This window comes from Chamaea fasciata, unplaced genomic scaffold (assembly GCF_029207755.1).
Source record: "Chamaea fasciata isolate MVZ Bird 193981 ecotype frontalis unplaced genomic scaffold, bChaFas1.0.hap1 SCAF_1, whole genome shotgun sequence".
Taxonomy (NCBI): Eukaryota; Metazoa; Chordata; class Aves; order Passeriformes; family Sylviidae; genus Chamaea; species Chamaea fasciata.
In genome coordinates, this window is record NW_027094086.1 from 47,289,209 (window position 1) to 47,309,460 (window position 20,252).

A 20,252-nucleotide genomic window follows, 5' to 3' on the forward strand; every position below is an offset into this window, starting at 1 on the left:
AAACGTGCAGCTACTCTTACCAGAGAAGGCAACAGTTGTACCATCTCAAAACTATATAGCTATGCACAAATGCAGAACTAGGAAGCTCCAGAAGAATGGTCACAGCAGGTTTTTTTTAAATTATCAAAAACAGGCTCAAATGTTTATTTTTTCATGTCTCAAAAAAAACATCTGGACTGATGCTATGTGCACTAAACCTTTATTTAAAATTAACAATTACAGATAAGATGTACACATTTAAATAAAAAGACCTACATCAAAGAACTCTCATACTCAGCTGTGGGTACAGATATACCAGCAAACTTGGCTATAATATAATTCCATAACAACAGACAAATAGAATAAACCAAAGGGCCATAAATTCATTCAACATCCTCTTTTTTTTTCTGATCTGATCTTCCTTCTTCACTGGAGAGGAAAATGGCAATTTTTTTGAAAGAATGCAGGTAGGAAAAACAGGCTTCCCCAAGCATCTGGGTGCTAGTTGATCTTTTAATTACAGGAAATTGCCTTCCCAGGAAATTCCTAAACTTATGACTTGATAAAATCACGTTTATGACCCTATGTTTAGGGAAACCCTCCCTTCATCTGGACCAGGGGACACAATACTCTGGAAGGCAACGGATTACAGAAGCTAAGGGCTCTGCCCCTTCTTCAGGATGAGGGAAACATATGGGAGGTAATTCTTACAAACTCTATTCCAAGTTCCTGGCACAACTGGGAGCACAACTCAGGGAGAACTGATTTTCTTGCTACATAATCACAGAGACAAGAGAAGAGAAACTGGATCATTCTCTACATTCTCTCTGTATCTTTTTATCTGGAGAGCTGTGGATAAGGAACCCTTTGCCTAGAAATCGCCAACCACACAGCTGAGGAGGGGCCCTGCCATTAGGCTCCCTTATGGTCTGCTGACAAGAACTGGACAGGGCTCAAGACTGGGACCCCTGGCCAGGATGTAATAGCCTATGAAGACCTTTAGGTTTTCTTACTCATAAAATTATTCAAGAAAATAAAACATAACACAAATGAGATGCTGGCGCAAGATATTAAGTCAGAAAAGGAAAAAAAAGAGAGTATTTTATATATATATACATATATATGTGTATAATTACAATGTAAATAAAACCTCCCTTGCCTCTAGGGCCAAACCATCTGTGGGCTACAGCTCAGCTATGTCTTCTAACAGCAATGGGAAATTATTTGCTCTGATTACAGTAACACACTTTTACTCAAAGAGGAATAGAAACCCCTTATAACCTCATCAGCACCTTTCCACCACTTTGGGCCATTTGCTGATCCATACATGCTGGGAAGCTCACAGCAAAATGTTGGGCCGATCCCTACAAGCTTTCACCAATTTTTTACAATCAGTTTCTCTCAAGGAACCTCAGGCTTCTAGAAAGCTGAATAAGGTTGTTTTAATTCCTTCACTACTGGCTGCCAGCTAAAGAGGCCTGCACCTGGCAAATGCTCTCAACAAATCACCTCAAACCGCTAGGAGCAATCCATAATAAAAGGGATATTTTCTCAGAGGTAGTTAGAAACGAAGTGGTTTTGGCTCAGAATCTTGTAGATGATCTTCTATACACTCATTCTTCAAAAAACATGACATTATTTATGCTCTTTGTCTCTTTTCTGGCAAAAAATGCTTTCCTTTTAAAGAGGGGGACTTGATTGAGGTTTTAAATATTGTTCAAAAACTGTGTCCCAACATGCCTACCTCCTATCAAACATTTTAATCACACACAACCTCCTTCCCCCCTCCCAAGTCTTAGTACTGCAGTTTTAATTAAACAAGTCATCTCTTTATTCCTCAGAGTAATTATATAGGTACATCTCTTTGACTTTCAAATAAGGTTCTCCTGTTAAGAGTTTGTACCCACTGGCTATGCTACTCTCAGGAGAGGCAGACAAGAAAAATAGATTGGGCCAGACACAAAGGAAATGGTTGTGCACAGAGATTGCAATGCTCTGTAGCACCCCACCTGGTTTCTACCCAGGGGAATGGAAAACACCTGTGTGTGACAGTACAGCCCATCACCAAAAGAGGGTCCATGCTGTCGCTTTGTCTAAGAATGAAACACAGGGAAAGTGGGGGAAAGGCAAATGAATGGGCTTCTCCAGCCTGACTAGTCAGTCTGTAGGGCTAATGTACTCCAAATGCCCAAATACAAGGATGGGAAGAGGGACAAGTGTGGAATCACCAGGATTCCCCACCAGGAACACCTTTGTGCCACTGGCACACGGTCAGTGAGGGGCAACACTCAGTCTGAGAAGGGAGGGCAGCTCAAGCACCTGCAAGCAGTGTTAGCCTCAAGCAACCTCTCTGCAATCTGAACACCAAGAGGGTGATGGAAAGGAACATTTTGGAGTTGTACAAGATGCCTGTAGCCTCTGCTCTGCTTGGAGATCCACAGTCTGTCAGCAGACAGATATGACTGAGATGCTGACCCAATGTTCTACAGAAAGTCTTCCACTTTTCTTATGTCATATTCTCACACAAATTATCACTTCCACTGTTTAATAAGAAAGAAGACAATAAAAATATTCACCGCATTTTTGATTCTTTATTTCTGTATGGAAAGCTTTTTCTCTATACAGAAAAAAAAAAAAAGGTGTTAAAGTATGCTGGTTATGTTTCATGAACATGTGTGCTACAGCTAATTCCCACCCTCCTGTCAGTATTTCTTTCAACCCACCATCTTTTTGGCTACTCACGTTCACATATGTTTGTGCTCCCAGCTGTTGCAGGTTGCCACTGCTTCTGATTATATCCAGGGCAGCAGCGATCACAGGTTTCTCCACAAGTGTTATGCTGACATTCACACTGAAACCTACAGAAATGAAAGCCTCTTAAAGAAGCTGGGCTTAAAATCTTTCTCTTAAGTTTTTAAATCAAACATAATTGTTTTTTTTCTTCATTTTACTGCAGTCCAAGACTTATATATAGTAGGAAAAGGACAGGACATAAACCTCACATGAAAAGAAGTCAATCAGTAATACTAAAACGATTTGGAACTTTCCTCAAATTCTTCAAAATTGATTACTTTAGTCATGTGATTATGAGTTTATTAGAACACATAACTTACAGAAAACCTTTCTAATTGGATGCAACAGAATGGGTTATGAAACCATTTTATATTATTAAATCAAGTTGATACACAGTAGTTTAGGATGTATCTTGTTTTAGCTTCATTCCAAGACTGAAATTTGTTGGCCTACAGCAATCAAAATATTTATTACCTTTAAATGCATGCCTTCATAACTTTTCCATTATGCTTTGTTTACAATAATTTTATCAGTGTTTTTAATAAACCAAGATCATAACTTGATCTTGTTATTTTTAAGATAGTGCACACTATTCATCAATGAAATGTAGGGATGTTTTTGATTTATTTAGCTGAAGAGCCTACTTTATTTATTATTATTATTATTATTATTATCGTTATTATTATTATTATTATTAAGTAGGCTATTCATAAGGCTATTATATATTTCATATTTCTTATTCAGTAGGGTATTATATATTTCTTATTCATACTTTCTTACAACATTCTTCTCTTATGTGTATAGTCCAATGACACAGACGCAATAAAACTTTAGAGTATAACCATCCTATTTTCATAGATTTCTCTCCTTCTTTACTTACTTTTCCCTAGCACAGATATCTGGAATGGAGGCACTTACCTTCCCCACTTACTCTTCATTTAAACACAACTAAAAATACTGCATTGTCCTGATGAAAGTTTGTTTAAATGCCATCATGGATAAGAGCAACAGCTGGTTTAAAGCAGGTTTTAAAATATGTTTGAGACAGGCTGATTATTCAGTCACATCCCTGTAGCAGGTGAGCCAAGAAGCCTGATTTAACTCCCAGTGAAATCAATGTAGAGGTCACAAACTTGACAGCAAAAGGGAATAGTCCATTTAGTTTGTTTCTATGTTATTACAGTAATGAGCTAAAGCCATTGGATCTTGCATGAGCTCAGATATAGTGCTGAATATCTTCATGAAGTTCACTGATTTTGTTCCTGAGTTGGACTTCTAATTCCTGATATAAGAAGGAACTCTTTCATCAATTCATGTTTTCCAAAAAGAACTATGTGTTTCTAAGAAATTATTCAATCTGCCAAACTTGTATTTCAATTAAAATGAAAAACCAAAGTAAAGACTTTCTATTATTATATTTCCCATACAATCGCTCTTGACATGTTTTCTTGCCAACCACTAGCAGGTTCTATTTCTTTTAAACATAAAGAAAAAAAATCCCTGTACAACTACATAACTTTATAATTTAAAAAAGGTCATTTGAAAGCACTCATATATTCTTTTTCTCAGATAAACGTCAGGCTCCCTTTACTTACTGGTATTGGTTTTCAGCACTCTTTGGATTACATACTTCAGCATGGCCATGGCAAACACATCGACCACCAATGCTGATGTCCTTTATACTGTAGTAATACTGTGGAACAAGCACAAGAAATATGTATAGGTCTTTCCTTGCTTGCACTATGTCAGAAATATAAATATCAGGTTTGCTAGACTTGGAAGGTGTCTACAATAAAAATATGCACTCTCCTTTAGGAATTTAATAAAACACTTGAGATTTCATTCATCTATCCTACACCCCATGGCCAGATAACACCAGAAGTTCCTTACTCTACAGTTGTGCTGCTTACCAAGTAAACTGCATACTGCATTTACATCTGCCTGTGAGCAATGTCTTAAAATTTACTCAAGGCAGTAAGGGCACTTGATGGGAGTGATGTCAAATAACTGGAATAGCTTGATGTTTTCCAGTGCAGAAACCCTCACACACATTTGTGTGGTGCCTCACCCCAGGGTTTCCTCCAATTGTTACTGAATCTTCATTTTAAATGAAAAGATTAAAAATAGCAATACAATATGAAGTCTGAAATCTCTGTAAGTATATGAATTTATGTGTGGTGTCCCCTATATTTCCTTACATTTGCCCTCTGAATGGGAGTGGAACTCTGGCCTTCAAGCTCTTGGATAGCTCAAAATGCACTGAAAACACCTAGGGATCTCAAATGATTTGTGGAAAGACAGCAAGTTTCAAGTACAGCCTTTGATTTCTGCTCCTTCAGAAACTCAGGTACTATTTTCTGAAAACCTTTTGTGAATAAATATCAGAAACTACTGACAAATAAAGCTGATGAGATTTAGTTCCTCAGTTCTGCATAAGGTAGTTTAGAATAATTTTGCTTTGGCGCTTTATAGCTCGCATGGTGTACTCAGCTTCCTTCCATATTAGAAAGCAGGGAATGGAAATAGTCTGTTACAAAGTCATTAATCATTGCTGCCCCTCCATAAATCCATGCTGGCCCAGCTATCGTCTTGTCTCAAACAAACCTGGAGAAAAATATGGGGATTTCAAGGCGGGTCAATGCAAATTTCATTGTCAGGATGTTGCAATCTTAAAACATTCAGACCATTTTTTGGTCCCTAAGATGCTGGGTATGACATTTTATTGACTATTTACATCTCAGTGACAACAGTACTTACTCTACGAGTTACAGTGGGGTCCCGCTGAGCTTTGGATATCAAGTGTCCAAGGAGAGTATTAGTTCTGAGAAAACGGAGGCGGATGTTTGTTGCTTTTGTGAATTCTTGAAGACCAGGGGAATAAGTGAAGTTTTTCGCTCCTGGGCGGCCATTTATCAAAGATACTACAATCTAACAAAGAAGTAAGCACAGTCTTGTTAAAATATATCAACTGCAAGTGCCAGTAGTAGCATTAATCAGTACCAGGATTAGAGCAGAATTAATAAAAGAATCCAAAAACTTACTATTGTTTCTGAACGTATTTGCAGTAACAACAGGCATTTCATACTGAAATCAGGATATTGGGAAAAATATTGTTGTTAATCTTGAAGCCTCCTGTATTCTCATTATCCATATAACATATCAGAAAAAAAAAAAAAGTGCCTCTATCTGTTTTGAAAACACGAGGTATAGTACGCAAAAAGTACATTTTAATGGGAAGAAAACAATAGCAATAGATGCAAGTAGTTGTTTGAACAGTTGACAGTGTCAATGGAAGTTTAGCCTGATTAAAAACATCAGATTTTGGCTCTTTCCCAAAGCACATTTATTTTTGGGTCAAGGCATAAACATTCCTGGAAAATATTATTGTTAGCAGGTCCAGTGCCTGCGAGCATGTTAATGGTCTTCTGGAAGAAAGTACACAGTGTTGCTTTAGAAAATCCCCTCACATGAAAGCAGGTTTGTCTGACTTCCAAAACAAGGGATCCAATAATTTTTTTTTTTTTTTTTAAAGAAACAGCTGCCAGCAGCTCAGCAATCATAAATCTCTATTGAATGAACAACCTAGTTTGTATGTACAGGGCTCAGTAAAAAACTTTAATTTATTTATAACCATCCAGATAACAGACTTCTATTTACAAATGGCTCCTATACTCTGAAGCACGTAACAAGGCCATGCTGATTGTTCCAACTGCAGCACAATTCCCACAGGAAAAGTCATAGAGCATGTAATAGGGAATGGCACCAGCAGTGTTCTTCTGTGGAAATTATTCTTTACAATATCTGATTAGGAAAATTTTACAGATACTTTAACAAACAAGTTCTATTTTAATATGAAACCCTAGATCCATCTGCTCCAAACTCTGGATAACCCTTGAGGAGTTCAGACCCGGATTCTAACATCAGGCATAAGAACAGAATGTCAGGAGGATCCATCAGCACATCCAGGAGTTTAGCATGCACTCAAGTAATACAAGCCACAGTTCTGACTAGCAAGAATAATGACTAAAATCAAAGCAATGTTTTCCAGATACTCCTATTATATTATAAACATGGACCTTTCATATATATATATATATATATAATTAAAAATATATATTTTTTAACAGCTTCTTATTCTTGAATGGTAAATATCTGTTTCTACAGCCTTTATTCACATGAGCAATTCTGGCGCACCTAGTTTTGCCATGCACATTGGAAGTATTCAGAAAATGCAGTCAACACTTTCAAATGCACATGGCTACAGTGAAGTACACAAATTATGATAAATATCAACACAGGTTTCCCTGAGCAGCCCCTACCCCCACAGGGAATGGTGAAATTAGGTGGTGTCAGGTCACACTCCCAAAATCTCACTGAGGTTTAGGTTATGGACTTACTGATGGAGATTCAAGCAGCCATAGCTAAAAATTTACTTCCAACAAAGTTCTGAAACCAATGATGTTTGCTACCAGCATCACACATGGCTCTCCTGAAAGCACCTACCTCTCCATTTTCAAGAGGCAGAATGCGAGAGTACTCGGTGGTGCACAGGACATCGCTGTCCCTCCTCACAGGAAGATTTGCTTCCTTTCCAAAGTGCTCCAAGCAATCTGCTTTCGAGTCTAGTCACGCAAGAACAAAATTAATTTTATATAAAAATGGGCCCTATTGTTCTAATTTAAAGTAACAGAGAAGTATCCCCTGTGCTTCCAGGTAAATTCTCCCCATAACAGATTAAGAACAGTGATTGTGTCACAGAGCACAGAGTAACAGACATTCCTCAAAACAATAATCTCTCTTCCTAAGCAATTCAGTGGTGCCTGACAAGATATGGCACAGTATTTCTCATATCATCACCAGAAAAAAAAAAAATATATATATAGATACTCTAAGATTTCACATTCGTATTTCACTTTGATTCTTGCAAGAAACTCCAGGGTCCCAAGGGAAGAAGGACACTGAAGTTCTGACATACTCAAAAAACAAGAGAAACAAAACGAAACAGAAATTTCTAGGAAAGTGAAAAATATTCATGTGCTGAGTTACACTTTCAAAATACCACACTCTTACACTCCTACCACTAATTCACTGTGGCTAAATAAGAAAAGATAAAATGTATTTAACATTCACTGTCTTCTCTCGCAGGTGAAATCTTCAGCAAGCCCCATTCCTTGATTTTTCTGCTACTGAGGAAATTAGTAAAGAAACCTTTCACCAAAAGACCAGTGACACAAGGATTGATACTTACAAGCAAAATATTGCCAGGGAGTGTAAGTTTTTCCAAAGTCCACGGATCTTTCCAAGACCCAGAGATCCGGACGAGGAGAATTTGCAAACTTGATAAGGATATAGGCAACATGGAAGAGCTGGTAACAGAATATATAGAGAGATTGTCAGGAGCTTTTTTTGAGTTCTATAAAAGCACAGCAATAATAAAACTAATGCAAATAAGCACTTTTTATTTAGTGTACAGGGAGAAAGTTATACTCTGCAGTTTCATTCCCATTCAAATAAGAGGCCAGATTCTCAGCTGGCTGCTTCACCTGGCAATGTGTTCAAGAACATTAAGACATTTGCAAGAGGACTGTGTTAAATGCCATCTCGTACATTTCAGAACAGGTCTGTTGTGCAGCTGACTGACTGCTTGGGTGTGTTAAGGGTACAGTACTCAACCTGGAAAAGTTATACCACTCAACTAAGCTGCTTTTGCAGAACCCAGGTACATTTGTGATACATTCCAATTATATAATTGTGCTTGTAGACAAGGAATATCAAAATCACATAAGAGAAAATGCAAATACCCTTCACACTGGGACTCCTTTGGTTGAGAATAATCCCAGTCACCCGCTCCCTCATATTAAGGTTATTTCCCAATGAATTTGCCACTTGGCAGACTTTCCAAGTAATGGAAGCAAGCCACCCCAGAGTTTGTGGGTATCAAATAGCACAGGAGAGATTTTTGTAACTGGTAGATAATTCATTGTCTGAAACAGCACAAAGAGCTCCATCAGCTCAAGGTTCCCAAGGCCAAGAGTTTCATCTGGCTTCTTTAGGTGCTCACTGCGTATCACACAGAGGGTTCCCAAATACCAGAGAAGAAATGGATCTTACAAAATAGGAAGTCTTACTGTAAGCCTCTTGGGACAGTCCACAGTCATAAAAACCAGAACATCAGTAAGAATTACCTTTACACAAAAAGCTAAACACAGATTGATTCTAAAGGCCATTTAAAAATTAAACCATGACATGGATGGAGCTGTCAATAAAAGTGAACCAATACCGAGGTACATTCAATATTCAAGTGAAGCTGCACTGGAATTTACCCCTCAACAACCTCAGCTGAAAATCATCTGCTGGCAGGAGATTCTTACTTTGATGGGAGAGACTGCAGCCAGCAGTTTGGCAAGTAACTGCTACAAGAGCCCCCACATCAAATACACCCTAACAGTTTATCTTTGCTCATACCTCATAAATGTCATAACCCTGAAGCTAATACTTTGCAAAGTTTATTAGACTCCAAACCACAAGTGCATACAAGCTCTCGACCACAAACTGGGAGCAGCATCTTTTGGCATGCCTGGCCCATTCAGCTGTCAGCTAGGAACAATTCAATAGCTGTCACACCAGCTGGGACCACCAAGAGGCAGAAGCAAATGGTGAATAATGCAGTGAAACAGATACCTGGAAATACTTGTCCCTAACCAGCTCTGCACATGACAATCCCATGGCTACATGCAGCCTCCATGCTCACACACCTATTTCAGACATCAGCTTCTGAATAGCTGTATACTGTATTCACAGCAGAAAGTAAAACCTTCTCATGGAAAAATGAGAGGAACTCAGGGACTTCATGCACCATGTTCTCATGATATACCACACATCTCAGAAGAAAAAAAAATGAAACTTTAGTGTTGTGCATTCATTTAATGTAGTATGTACAACAGGGCAAGCTCCTGCTCTACACACACACCAAGGCACCACTGCAACAGGTATAGTACCTTGCAACGTATTTCAGAAACTTTTGCTTTGCTGAATGTTGCTGACTTAGGTCAGTGCAGAGAGAACCGAGAGGAAAATAACTCAACTTTTCTGTTAGTGTTGAAATTTATCCTGCTATTTAACACAGCCTGACAAGCATCAGCTTCACCTCCAAAGATACTAAATTAGGTACCTCAGCAAATAAACATTATCTCCATAGGAAAAATTACTTACTAGACAACAATACTGAGCACAGTATGAGGCAGTCATTCTGTTGACAGCCATGGCAAACCCCAAACCTTTGCTCTATGACTGCACAGATGGAGTTCTGCCCTCAAACTGCTGGTGCAAAGTCTGGTTTTAGCCATTGTCAGAAATAGGTGAATACTTCGGGGACAGTAGCAAGATTTGCTTTCACTGAGTTTCTGATACTCTTTGTCTGAGTAACTTCTGCTACTTAACTGTCAAGTGTCAGAGTAGAGATATTGGCCATACAGATATTACACGTCATCCATCTGGTATGGCCACTCAGTGCAAAGATTTCCTCAGCTAGGAAAGCGTAATAGTTCTGAAACTCCCCCTTCCCCCCCCACAATAAAAAAAAAAAAGAAAAAAGTGGTTCATGTTCTCACTTTAGGTCAGTTGAATCTCTCAAGGGGCATTTACCTGTTCAAACCAGGTTTGCACTGGCAGGCAACATAAACATATTATCTTCCTTCTAATATGTCCTAAGATCTTTGGAAATCCTATCTTGAAATGCATGTTTAGGAAGTGCTGATAACACTCCATCTGTTGACTGACACAGATTTAATCAAGACAAGTGATTTAGAAAGCTCAAGAGGAAATAAAGGAAGCATATAGAGAACGTCCTGCCTTTTTCCAGGGCTCCACTCCTTGTGGTCACATTGTGGAGTGATTACAACAATGACTCTACACCTACTCTTAAAAACTCTGCAAGTCTGCCAATGCTTAAAGAACTGCCACCCAGCGCTACTCCTTGCATATTTCCATGCAAAAAAAAAAATGGAAGGGAAAAAACCCCAGTATTTCATATACTGTTGTATATGAAAACCTTCTATTCACATGATGCTCTCCTTATATCTCTCAGTTTGAAATACTGCTCAGGTTTGTAAAGGCACATTCAGAAAGGGAAAAGGGACAGGTCTGATAAAAATTAAATTAGTGTTAGTTAATGACAACATATCACCAAAACATAGTCACCAAGCCTATCATCTGTCCTGCTTCTGACTTCACATGAGTGCCTGCGATTTGCTTTTGGCCTGGATCATGGAAGTAGAATGGCACTTGAACATCTAAACTTCCACTAAGATTAAATACTGACCAAGTTGATGAATGGTCTCTCTCCAGATCTGATGAGACAACAACAGAAGGAAAATAATCCTTGGCTTAGCAAATAAATTCCATCTGAAGATAAAAGAATAACTTTGCTGACATAAGACCTAGAAAAGCAACCATTAAAGCAAATTTTAATCACATATTCTAAGCTGGTATTTCACTACTTTAAATCTTGATCCTGACCTAAGACCTACCCTGAAAAAGAGGCAGACTAAACTCAAAGCGATGTTTTCCTTCAGCCATTTAGTTCTGAGAAAAAAAGAAAGTGCCTTTATTTTTGAAAAACTGTTTATTTGGTTGCTTTTAAGCCAAATTTGTTTCATAAAAATACCATCTCTCAAAAGGATTGCTAAAACTGTAAGTAAACATTTCGGTATAATTATATAATAGTAAAAAAAATTCACAAAAAAATCCCACAAATATCACAATCAAAATTCTGACCATTTCCTTGTATGAGTAAAGAACTGAATTTAAAAGTGGAAACAGAATTTTGTTTCCAGTAATGGAAACAATGCACTCTGGAAGTGCATGCTTGAAAGAAGATTTATTACTGTAAGAGCCAAACACCATATCCTGCTGTAATCCAGCACCATAGGTCAAACCTGATTGATTATCAACAGCTGGAATTTAATCAATTCCACATCAATGGGACCTTTTCCCTGTTCACTCAGGTTTGCTCAGATTAAAAATGTTCTAGCAGCCAATGGCCTTAAAGGTTCACAAAAACCTAGAATTTTTTTTTTTTTAAATCATCCAGTAGAATGAACAAAATGCCCTCCTCATCTGAGAGTGAAAATTAAAATTCAGTGTTACGCATTAACAATATTACATTATAAAGAGAGAGACTTCTATAAAAGCTCTTTCAGGTGAACTTAATATTAAAAGGTCATTTAAATTGATTGAGAGCTACACTGCACCATTATTGTTAACAATATTCATAATTTCTAACAGCATGCACACTACTTATTTTAAACCAACAGAAAGAAAAGTTCCTGTTACCCATCACATTCTCACAAGAATGCTAAAATTCTCCATAATATTAGTTTAAAATGTTTTCCCTACTTTCTCCTTAAAAGTTTAAACAACTCTTTACATTTACAATTTTAGAGAAATTTCCAAGATTTTTTTGAATCCTAGAAAGCATTAAAAACAGATAAAAGTTTGATATGCATATATATAGGTGTAGCACATTTTCCTCCATTCCTGACACTGTAAACTCAAACCAGAACACTAAAACACTGAAATGACTTGTTAGATGAGTGCTGGACATAAACTAGCACAAAAGAAAAAACACACTATGTTCCCAATAACCACGATGCTGTGTGTGCTGCTTCTGTAGCAAAAGATTGTTCTTCCTTTTTGGCTCATGGATGATTAAAAGCCCCAGAATGTGGTAGTAGCAAGAACCCAACTAAATCCAGGTAGACCATCTATCTGAGGCATTCTGTAGATACCACAGCAATCTTTCTTCATGTAATTTGAATGTTTCCAGAAGGGTGAAATTTCCTCAGACTGTTATTGGCCAATACAGCTGCACCACCAAAACTTCCCTCAACATGGTATGGTTGTTGTTTTAGGTTTCTCTGATTACCTTGAATAATGTGGTTGGTGTTGCAGATTGCTCAGAGGAGACAGAAATCTGATATGATTCAGTACACAAATTCAACTTTTCAAAGGGAGACTGATGCAGGAGAGGGATTCAAGGAGTGTGAAGTGTGCTTAGCACCTGCACCAGAACACACCTTAGTGCCACTGACTGCCTAGGGTGTGCATGCCCATTGGTTTCTTGGTGTAATGAAGCCTTAAGGTCTTGAGTACTGTTTCCTCTCAGAGACCAAGCCACAAAAGCATCAGTTTGTTCAAATGAAATAAAAATCCCACATACTCTGGCTAAAATTAAAGGCTTTGATTTCTTGATGCTGCAGAGGGAAGCAGTCCTTTTATTCAAACATCCCAGTAGGACTTGAGGTACTCTGGCAGATCCAGGTACTGTATAAAGCACTCCTGTCAGTCAGTATTTGTCAATTCTCAACAATGTATTTTGTAACATAAGCAGTAATACAAAAAATGCCAACTAGAGAGGGCTGAGCCAGCATTTCTGGAGTTGCCAGCTACCCTTCTGGGTATGTGGAAAAACAGCTGTAGCAGAGGTGCAGAGAAAATTGTGTGTGGGTAGTACCTGAGAGGCATCAGACCGCCTCAGACCTCCTAAGTCTGTTCCATCCAGCATAACTGAGTACACATACACACAGCAATGACTACCCCGCATAAACAGTGACAGCAGCTGCAGAGGCTCCCACTGCACAGCATGCTGAAGTCATTCCTTGTGTTCTAGCTTCCCAGTCTGGGGTGCAGAAGCCAGGAATAAGCACAAGATTTTCAGCGTTGTTCAGTTATCCCTGTCCATGGTGTATTCACATCATGCTTTCCTTTAACCAGCCACTGATGCCGAGAAACGTGTTTAGTTAGGTAAGTCAGTGCCTGTGAATAGGCCTCATAGACACATCTAGAGATCTTCTTTCTGTCCCAGTTGATGGCAGGACCAAAGGGAGAAGCTCTCCCTATATAACATGGGCAGTACTCTGGAAGGAAGAACTGCATCCAGAAATGAAAGGGCAGTCCATTCTCCACACTCAACCAGTTGCTGGTCTTTTTGCCAAGGCTGCAGGCAGCTACTTCAATGAGTCTCGGTCATTTTTCCTGAAATTTCTCATGCAGCCACTTTTCCATTAGGATTTGGACAAAGACCAATTCAATTCTTGTAATTATTTCTTACATATGGCCTATTTCTTCACAGAACACTGAAGCTATTGATTTGGGAAAGGATTTGTACGATTCAGCCCTCAGTTGTCCAGAAGAAAAACGTCTCCTTATGAGGGCTGCAGTCCAAAGTAGAAGGAACACAGTGGGACTGTCAGCACTGGGAAGAAACCCAGGGAAGTGCAATGGATTACAGGCAACCAGCAGAGGTTCTGCTTTTACTGCATTGGGTTGAAACTGAGGTATTTAGAACTACATATCACAAAATCAAAGTAACATGTAGGAATGAGTATGGAAAGGAGGATGGAGGAAGCAGAAGTACAGACATGAAGGGAGGGAAGTGAGATCAATAAGTGGCAACCAAGACCCTCCTAAAGGGATGCTAAGGAAGAGTCAGAGGAAGACAGTCAGAAAAGCAAAGGAGAACAAAACTTGCAAGGTTTTCTCCTGTATATTTTCAGAATAATATCAAATTAGTATCAGAAATGCATTTTAAAACTAATGATGTACAACTACTAATGAAAACACAAGACAAAAATACTGAGCCATTGAAATGGTCTTTAATTAAAGTTTTAAAAAAACACAACATATTGACTACAACTTAAAGGAAAATTTATGAGCAAGAAAGAATGCATTTTAAGGTATTTCCCTTATTAAGGCTGGTAGCTCAACTCTGAATGAGTTGCTTGTAGTGTGACCCAGGAATAAATGAAACTTATATTACCAGATACAACTTTTAGAAGATTCTCTAACACAGGTGCTACTTCATCAGCTGAAGTAGTGTAACTGTCGAATTCACAACTTGATGCACCTTCCTGTGATATGAGCCAAAAATCACAACTAACTTCAAAGCATACTGTTCTGCAGCATGATCCCAAATCAGCTTCCTAAACAAACTAAAATACTCAGAACCAGAGTTCTCTAATACAAAGGAACACTTCTGTGCTGTTAGCATCCCCATTTCTGTCTACTTCTGTCTGTAGGGACAATATTGCACCTTCCCCAGACTCAAGAGCCTCTTTTCTCCCCAGTGTGAAGCAAAACAGCAGAGCAGGGTTTGGTGCTGCTGTGGATTCAGAGCTGTGAAGGAGCTCCAGAGGAAGGGCTTTGTCTCTCTGCAGGTAGTGCTCTGTAGCACTGCAGAAGCCTCGTGCAGTGGTTCTCATGCCCTAATCTGTAGGACTTCCCAGTGTCATTACAGAGGTTATGCAACTTCATGCTAGAGCTGGGTCTGATTCCAGGGTCAGTGATAATGGAAAGTCTTCAAAAGCCAAGCACAATGAGTCCAACGACTATTTTTGGAAGCTCAGTTCAATGCAGTTTGTGATAAATCTCCCATCACCTTGAGAGTTTCTCCCTACAGAAGTGACCACAGAATGCTTTCTATTTTACAGAATGACACTTAAATTAACTGTAATGTCAGAAACATTTTAAGTTATCACGTCAATCTTTCATAAGTTAAGAACAATTGGGTTTAGTTCTCAACAACTAGCCAAAGCTGAATAATATTCCAAACAAAAAATATTGTTTATAAATCAAAGGATTGCTACCAAATAAAAAAATTAGACCTCCACCATAAAAAAGCAACTCAGAAGATTTGCCAAACTGTGAGGCTACTTACAAAATGATTATAGGCTTTAACTACTAGAAAATATAAAAGCATGAAGTCCTTCACAGGCCACACCACTTAGCTTAAATTTATGGTTGAGTTGCCCTCCCTCCCTAGTAAAAGAACTAATTTGGACATTACATTCCAATGTTTACCTTTAATTTACAACAGTGACTAGTAATATCACTACGTAAAAACTATTCAACACATTAGTGCACAAGACTTCACTGAGTTTAAGCCTTTCAGCACTATATTATTGCCAAAAAGCACAGGAAAATTAAAAAAAAATTAGACATAACTAAAAGCAACAATAAAAGATATGGGCTATACTTCTTTGTAGCTGGACATTTCTTTTTCATCATACACTATCATGCTATCCTGAACTTTCATTCCTTCTGAAGAGAGAGTTCAGAAAAATACCTGGGGGAGTGTTACAGTAATATCTGCTGAGCACTAAGCAAGCCAAAGATGAGGACACACCTGCCGAAATTAGGCATTCCATAGAGTCAGGGGAAGGGCAATGAAATTCAGTCAAACATTCTGGACTCAGAAGTTTAAAATATGTTGAAAACTACATTGGGAAAAACATAACCAATTAGAGGAATAACTGAGATTTCATTTGATACAAATATTTCAAACAAGTCAGGAATAGCCACTCTGTAAGCAGGTATGTTAACAGAATGAAGAGACTGCCTCAGGGACAAACATTATAATTGTTACTCGGAAGGGTTGTGATAGATTAGAAATGTAACCATAGTACAGAAAGTCAGAAATGGAAGTAAAGCAGGGGTTTTGCTTTAAGGTTTTTTTTCCTCATATAACGAAGTACAGCAAAATGAGCATTCTTCTTGCAAACAGATTTAACAGCCTGAAGGCATTTTGATTTTCAAAATCACCCAACCCCTTGTGAGACAGAAGCAGCACCAGGTGGGTGTTCTGTTCCAACTCCATTGTAGTGAGCACTAAAACTTCCATCGTGTTGCAACTATTCAATTAAAAATTGCCATGAGACCATGGTAAGAGGTTCCGCTGGGACTCTGCTCTCAGTGATAAAGATATAATGGCAGGAATGCAGAAAATTAAAAGCTTTTGACTTTGCACTATGTCCTGCTTCCTCTAATTGTGGATACTTGAGCAGCTTACACTCAGTCATTGCTTCCCTGCACGCATTTGTACCTTACTCTTTGTCATGTTCTGCACACTCAAAAACTTTTCCATTTTTTGTTTGCAGAAAAAAGAAACAAAACAAAACAAAAGGACAAATAATTAGTGAGGGAAAACTATATCCCTGTTATCTTTTCAATATTACAGTATGTGGTTCTGTATTTAGATACACATCTAACTTCAAGTAGATTTATTATTCCTTAAAATCCAAAACCTTCATCTCAGTTAAGCTGAGGGGGAAGTGCACTCTGAAAAATTGTCTCTGTCAATTACTAAGAAAGTCTCCATCATTAAGACACACCAAGTTCTTAATATTAATGACCATGAAATAAGGTAAGGTGAATTGAGGTCCCTGTCGTTACCTGTTCACTTGAGTAGACTTACTCTGTCACAGCAGTCAATGTTCTTCTTTACTAATATTGTGTGCTACTGTATGAATTTGGGACTGAAAATACTAAGCAAAATGTCAAAAGTGAATCTCAAGTTCAAACAATTTCTGAGGTTAAGGTTTAACTGGATGAAAGTGGATATGAGATAATGTCTGTGAAGCGGGAACAAAAAAGTCACATGAATCTTACCAAACCCTCATCCATCCAGCAGCTAAAATGATTCATTTCTGATCACAGGACATGGAGTAGTTTTCACCTTTGTCTTGGATTGCCTTCATTTCAAAGAAAGAGGATTCAGAATCATCTTTCCAAGTAGTACCAGAGTAATGAGAAACACGTAACCTCGCTCTAAGAAATCCTTTACAACTACAGAAATCTTAGCATATGGCTGCTAGTGTCCATGAAAAGAGGGCACTTAGTTCATATCCCTCCTCTCAGTCAAAGAGGTTTCTTAGAGGTTTACTAAGCACATAAAAAGTAAGGTGTCTGTCAGTAGGTCCTCCAAAGAAGGTAAAAAGTTCATAGCAGGAAAAGAAGTTTAGTGTGGCCTTTCTACACTGCAGCTCTACTGGATATAGAAACGCTGAATAAAGATATTCTCAAAATGAGAACCATTCCAGCCATGGGAAGAACAAAGAGTATTAGAACACCTTGTAAGACAAGAGGTAAAATAAGTTGCACGTGAATCCCCAGCAAAAATGGCAGCTAAGTCTCACAGAGAAATACTTTCTTAGTTACTCCCCGCCTTGCAGTCAACTAAATTGAAAGTCTACTCAAAAACTCATGTCCTATATGACCAGTCAATAAACAATTACTGCAGTCCAAAATATATATGCATGTGTATACACACATTTTGCAGGCCCACACATATATTTATAAATGTGTTTTCATGTGGTGTGAACTTGCACAATGTAACTGACTTCACTGGATCAGCACCCAGTGATGGCAGCCGAGAACCCATCCCTGTGACTTAAAAAACAGATACAGAGGCTTTACTCTTAGCTTGCCTATCACTTGCAGGGGAAATATGGGTGTTCTTGTTACTGTCTCATTACTAACTTATATTACACTGGTTTTGCTGTCCCATCCCTTTTAGACCATCTTATCAGTATTTTTCTGTCTATCTTGAAGATCTTGCTGGATGACAGAGAAACCAGAAGGACCCCTGAGGCAAAAGCAGACTCCAAACATTATTCTCAAAATGTGTGCAGGCACCAAGATCATGAAGCCTCTCTCTCTCTGAGCTCATGGAAAAGAGGAATATTAAACAGAGGGCAGAGCTTGAGTTTCAGCTAAGAGGTCCCCCCATGTAACTTTGAATTAGTGAGTTACAGTGTCTGTGAATGAAAGTAGACCATCACTACATCTGTGTGGTCCCACTGGCAAGAACCCCCATAATCAAAATTCCTAAAGGAAAACAACCACTTTAAACAGTATATAGTCAACTTGATAAAAAAATACAGAACATAAACCAGACAAAAAAGCTGTGATGTCAGGAAGAAAAAAATCATCAGCTCAAAAGTCTCTCCCAACTGCAAAGCATGGGCACAAATGCAAGAAATGATCACACCTCACCCCATACATAGCTCAGGCACTTACCTGCCCCAGATCTAAGGTGACATTTACTTCGTTGTATTTCAAGCCCATGGAAAGAGGGGGACTTTGCCACCAGCGCTCAGTGCCATCAATGGCGCTGGTTATCGGGTGAGCTTTGCTGGGATCAGCAGCATCGCAGTAGTCACAAAACTGGCCCTGAAACACAATCCATCAAAAACATGGTCTCAGACAACATCTTAGGCATTGATGACACATGTGGTCACTAATGGAGATTCCAAACTACAGTGTTGACTAAAAACGTGGGCGAAGGTTGTTCCTTTATACACCATAATTTTTAATGCATAAATTATTCCCCCGGTAATTAAATTACACACTGAAACACACTAACTTTTATGTAACAAACTAAAACTTCAGAAATCTCAGTAAGGGAACTACAGTAAATCTTTATTAACACTTCGACACTTTGGTGAAATTACCTATATTACATCTACAGTGGTCTGCAGGAAATCTGCAGAAAATTAGTGAAATAAAGATTCTTAGAACTGGATTAGAAACAACAAACAAATTATCCTCAGTTCTTCTAAAACACCATGAAATATCCACATATGCACATAGCCTGGTATAAATAAAACCGTAACAAAAAAGCTCTGTTACTTGGCTATAAGTTTGGTACTAGAATTTTATAACACTCTTTTCATGTCATTATAATACATTCTGAATCAGAGTTTTCCAAACAATATGTGCTCGTGGAAAATGCAAGACTGTTTCCTTTAAGCTTTCCCTTAAAGAATGCTATTATATCTTCATTTCAAGTTACTGCCCAATTTCCAGTCCTCAACTAAAACCACAATCCAGAGATGCCCTTTGAGTCTCTTAAGCTCTTTGTACAATAATGATGAACAAACTTCAGGAAAATTGTCTTTTGATTTCATATCTTGGCTTGCCCCACAAGCTATTTTTATATCCAAGAAAAGAGATTTTACAGTCTACTAAGATAAGTGCTGAACTACTGAAATTAGTTATTAAGGGACCTTTTTAGAGTCCCATTCACTTCTTATTCCAATCACTAGGTGGAGATAATCAGTGAAAAAGTTAAATTCCGCCAGCTACAGATCTTTGTAGAAAAGCAACATTTTCATTCAATGGCAGCACACTCGCTATGCCTACTTCAAGTTGGACAGTTGCTTAATCCATCAGTCTGTGAATTGCTGACACTGTGTTGGATTCCTGTTTAAAATAAAGGGAATGGGGCAAATGTTTCCTTATCAACTGAGCATATGTTACCATCAGAAGCATGTGACAAATCTTTCGCTGTTTCCACAATCCACACTGCCTGGCATGAAGCACATTCCTACCCTTTAAGAATTAACAGACTCCTCTCTAAGTGCCATTGTTCTGTTTGTTGCTGCTGTCAGACTAACGAGAGTAAAGTAACTGGAGCAATCATACTCATTTGCTTTTTACAGAGAAGTAACAGAAGAGATCTCGCACTCTTGCTGGGTTCAGTCTTGCAAGCTCAGTGAGTTTAATATGTTTAGCAGAATTTATTTAACATCTACCATAGTTACTAACAGATTGGAAAATACTTAATCCATCTCACGTGATACGAATATACCATCCTGTGCCTTTAAAATATGAAACACAGATGTTCACTCAATTGAATATTT

The 20,252-nt window shown here is 38.3% G+C and overlaps 1 protein-coding gene across 1 annotated transcript in view; it reads right to left on the bottom strand.

Moving 5' to 3' along the window:
- LAMA3 (laminin subunit alpha 3) overlaps positions 1–20,252 on the bottom strand; it is a 106,527-nt gene that overhangs the window by 81,628 nt on the left and 4,647 nt on the right. Inside the window, exons 2-7 of the mRNA XM_066182428.1 lie at positions 18,628–18,780; positions 8,021–8,138; positions 7,276–7,394; positions 5,530–5,700; positions 4,368–4,465; positions 2,722–2,837 (exon numbers count right to left, since the gene is read on the bottom strand). Coding sequence (XP_066038525.1) covers positions 2,722–2,837; positions 4,368–4,465; positions 5,530–5,700; positions 7,276–7,394; positions 8,021–8,138; positions 18,628–18,780 — 775 coding nt within the window. The remainder of the gene's footprint in view (positions 1–2,721; positions 2,838–4,367; positions 4,466–5,529; positions 5,701–7,275; positions 7,395–8,020; positions 8,139–18,627; positions 18,781–20,252) is intronic.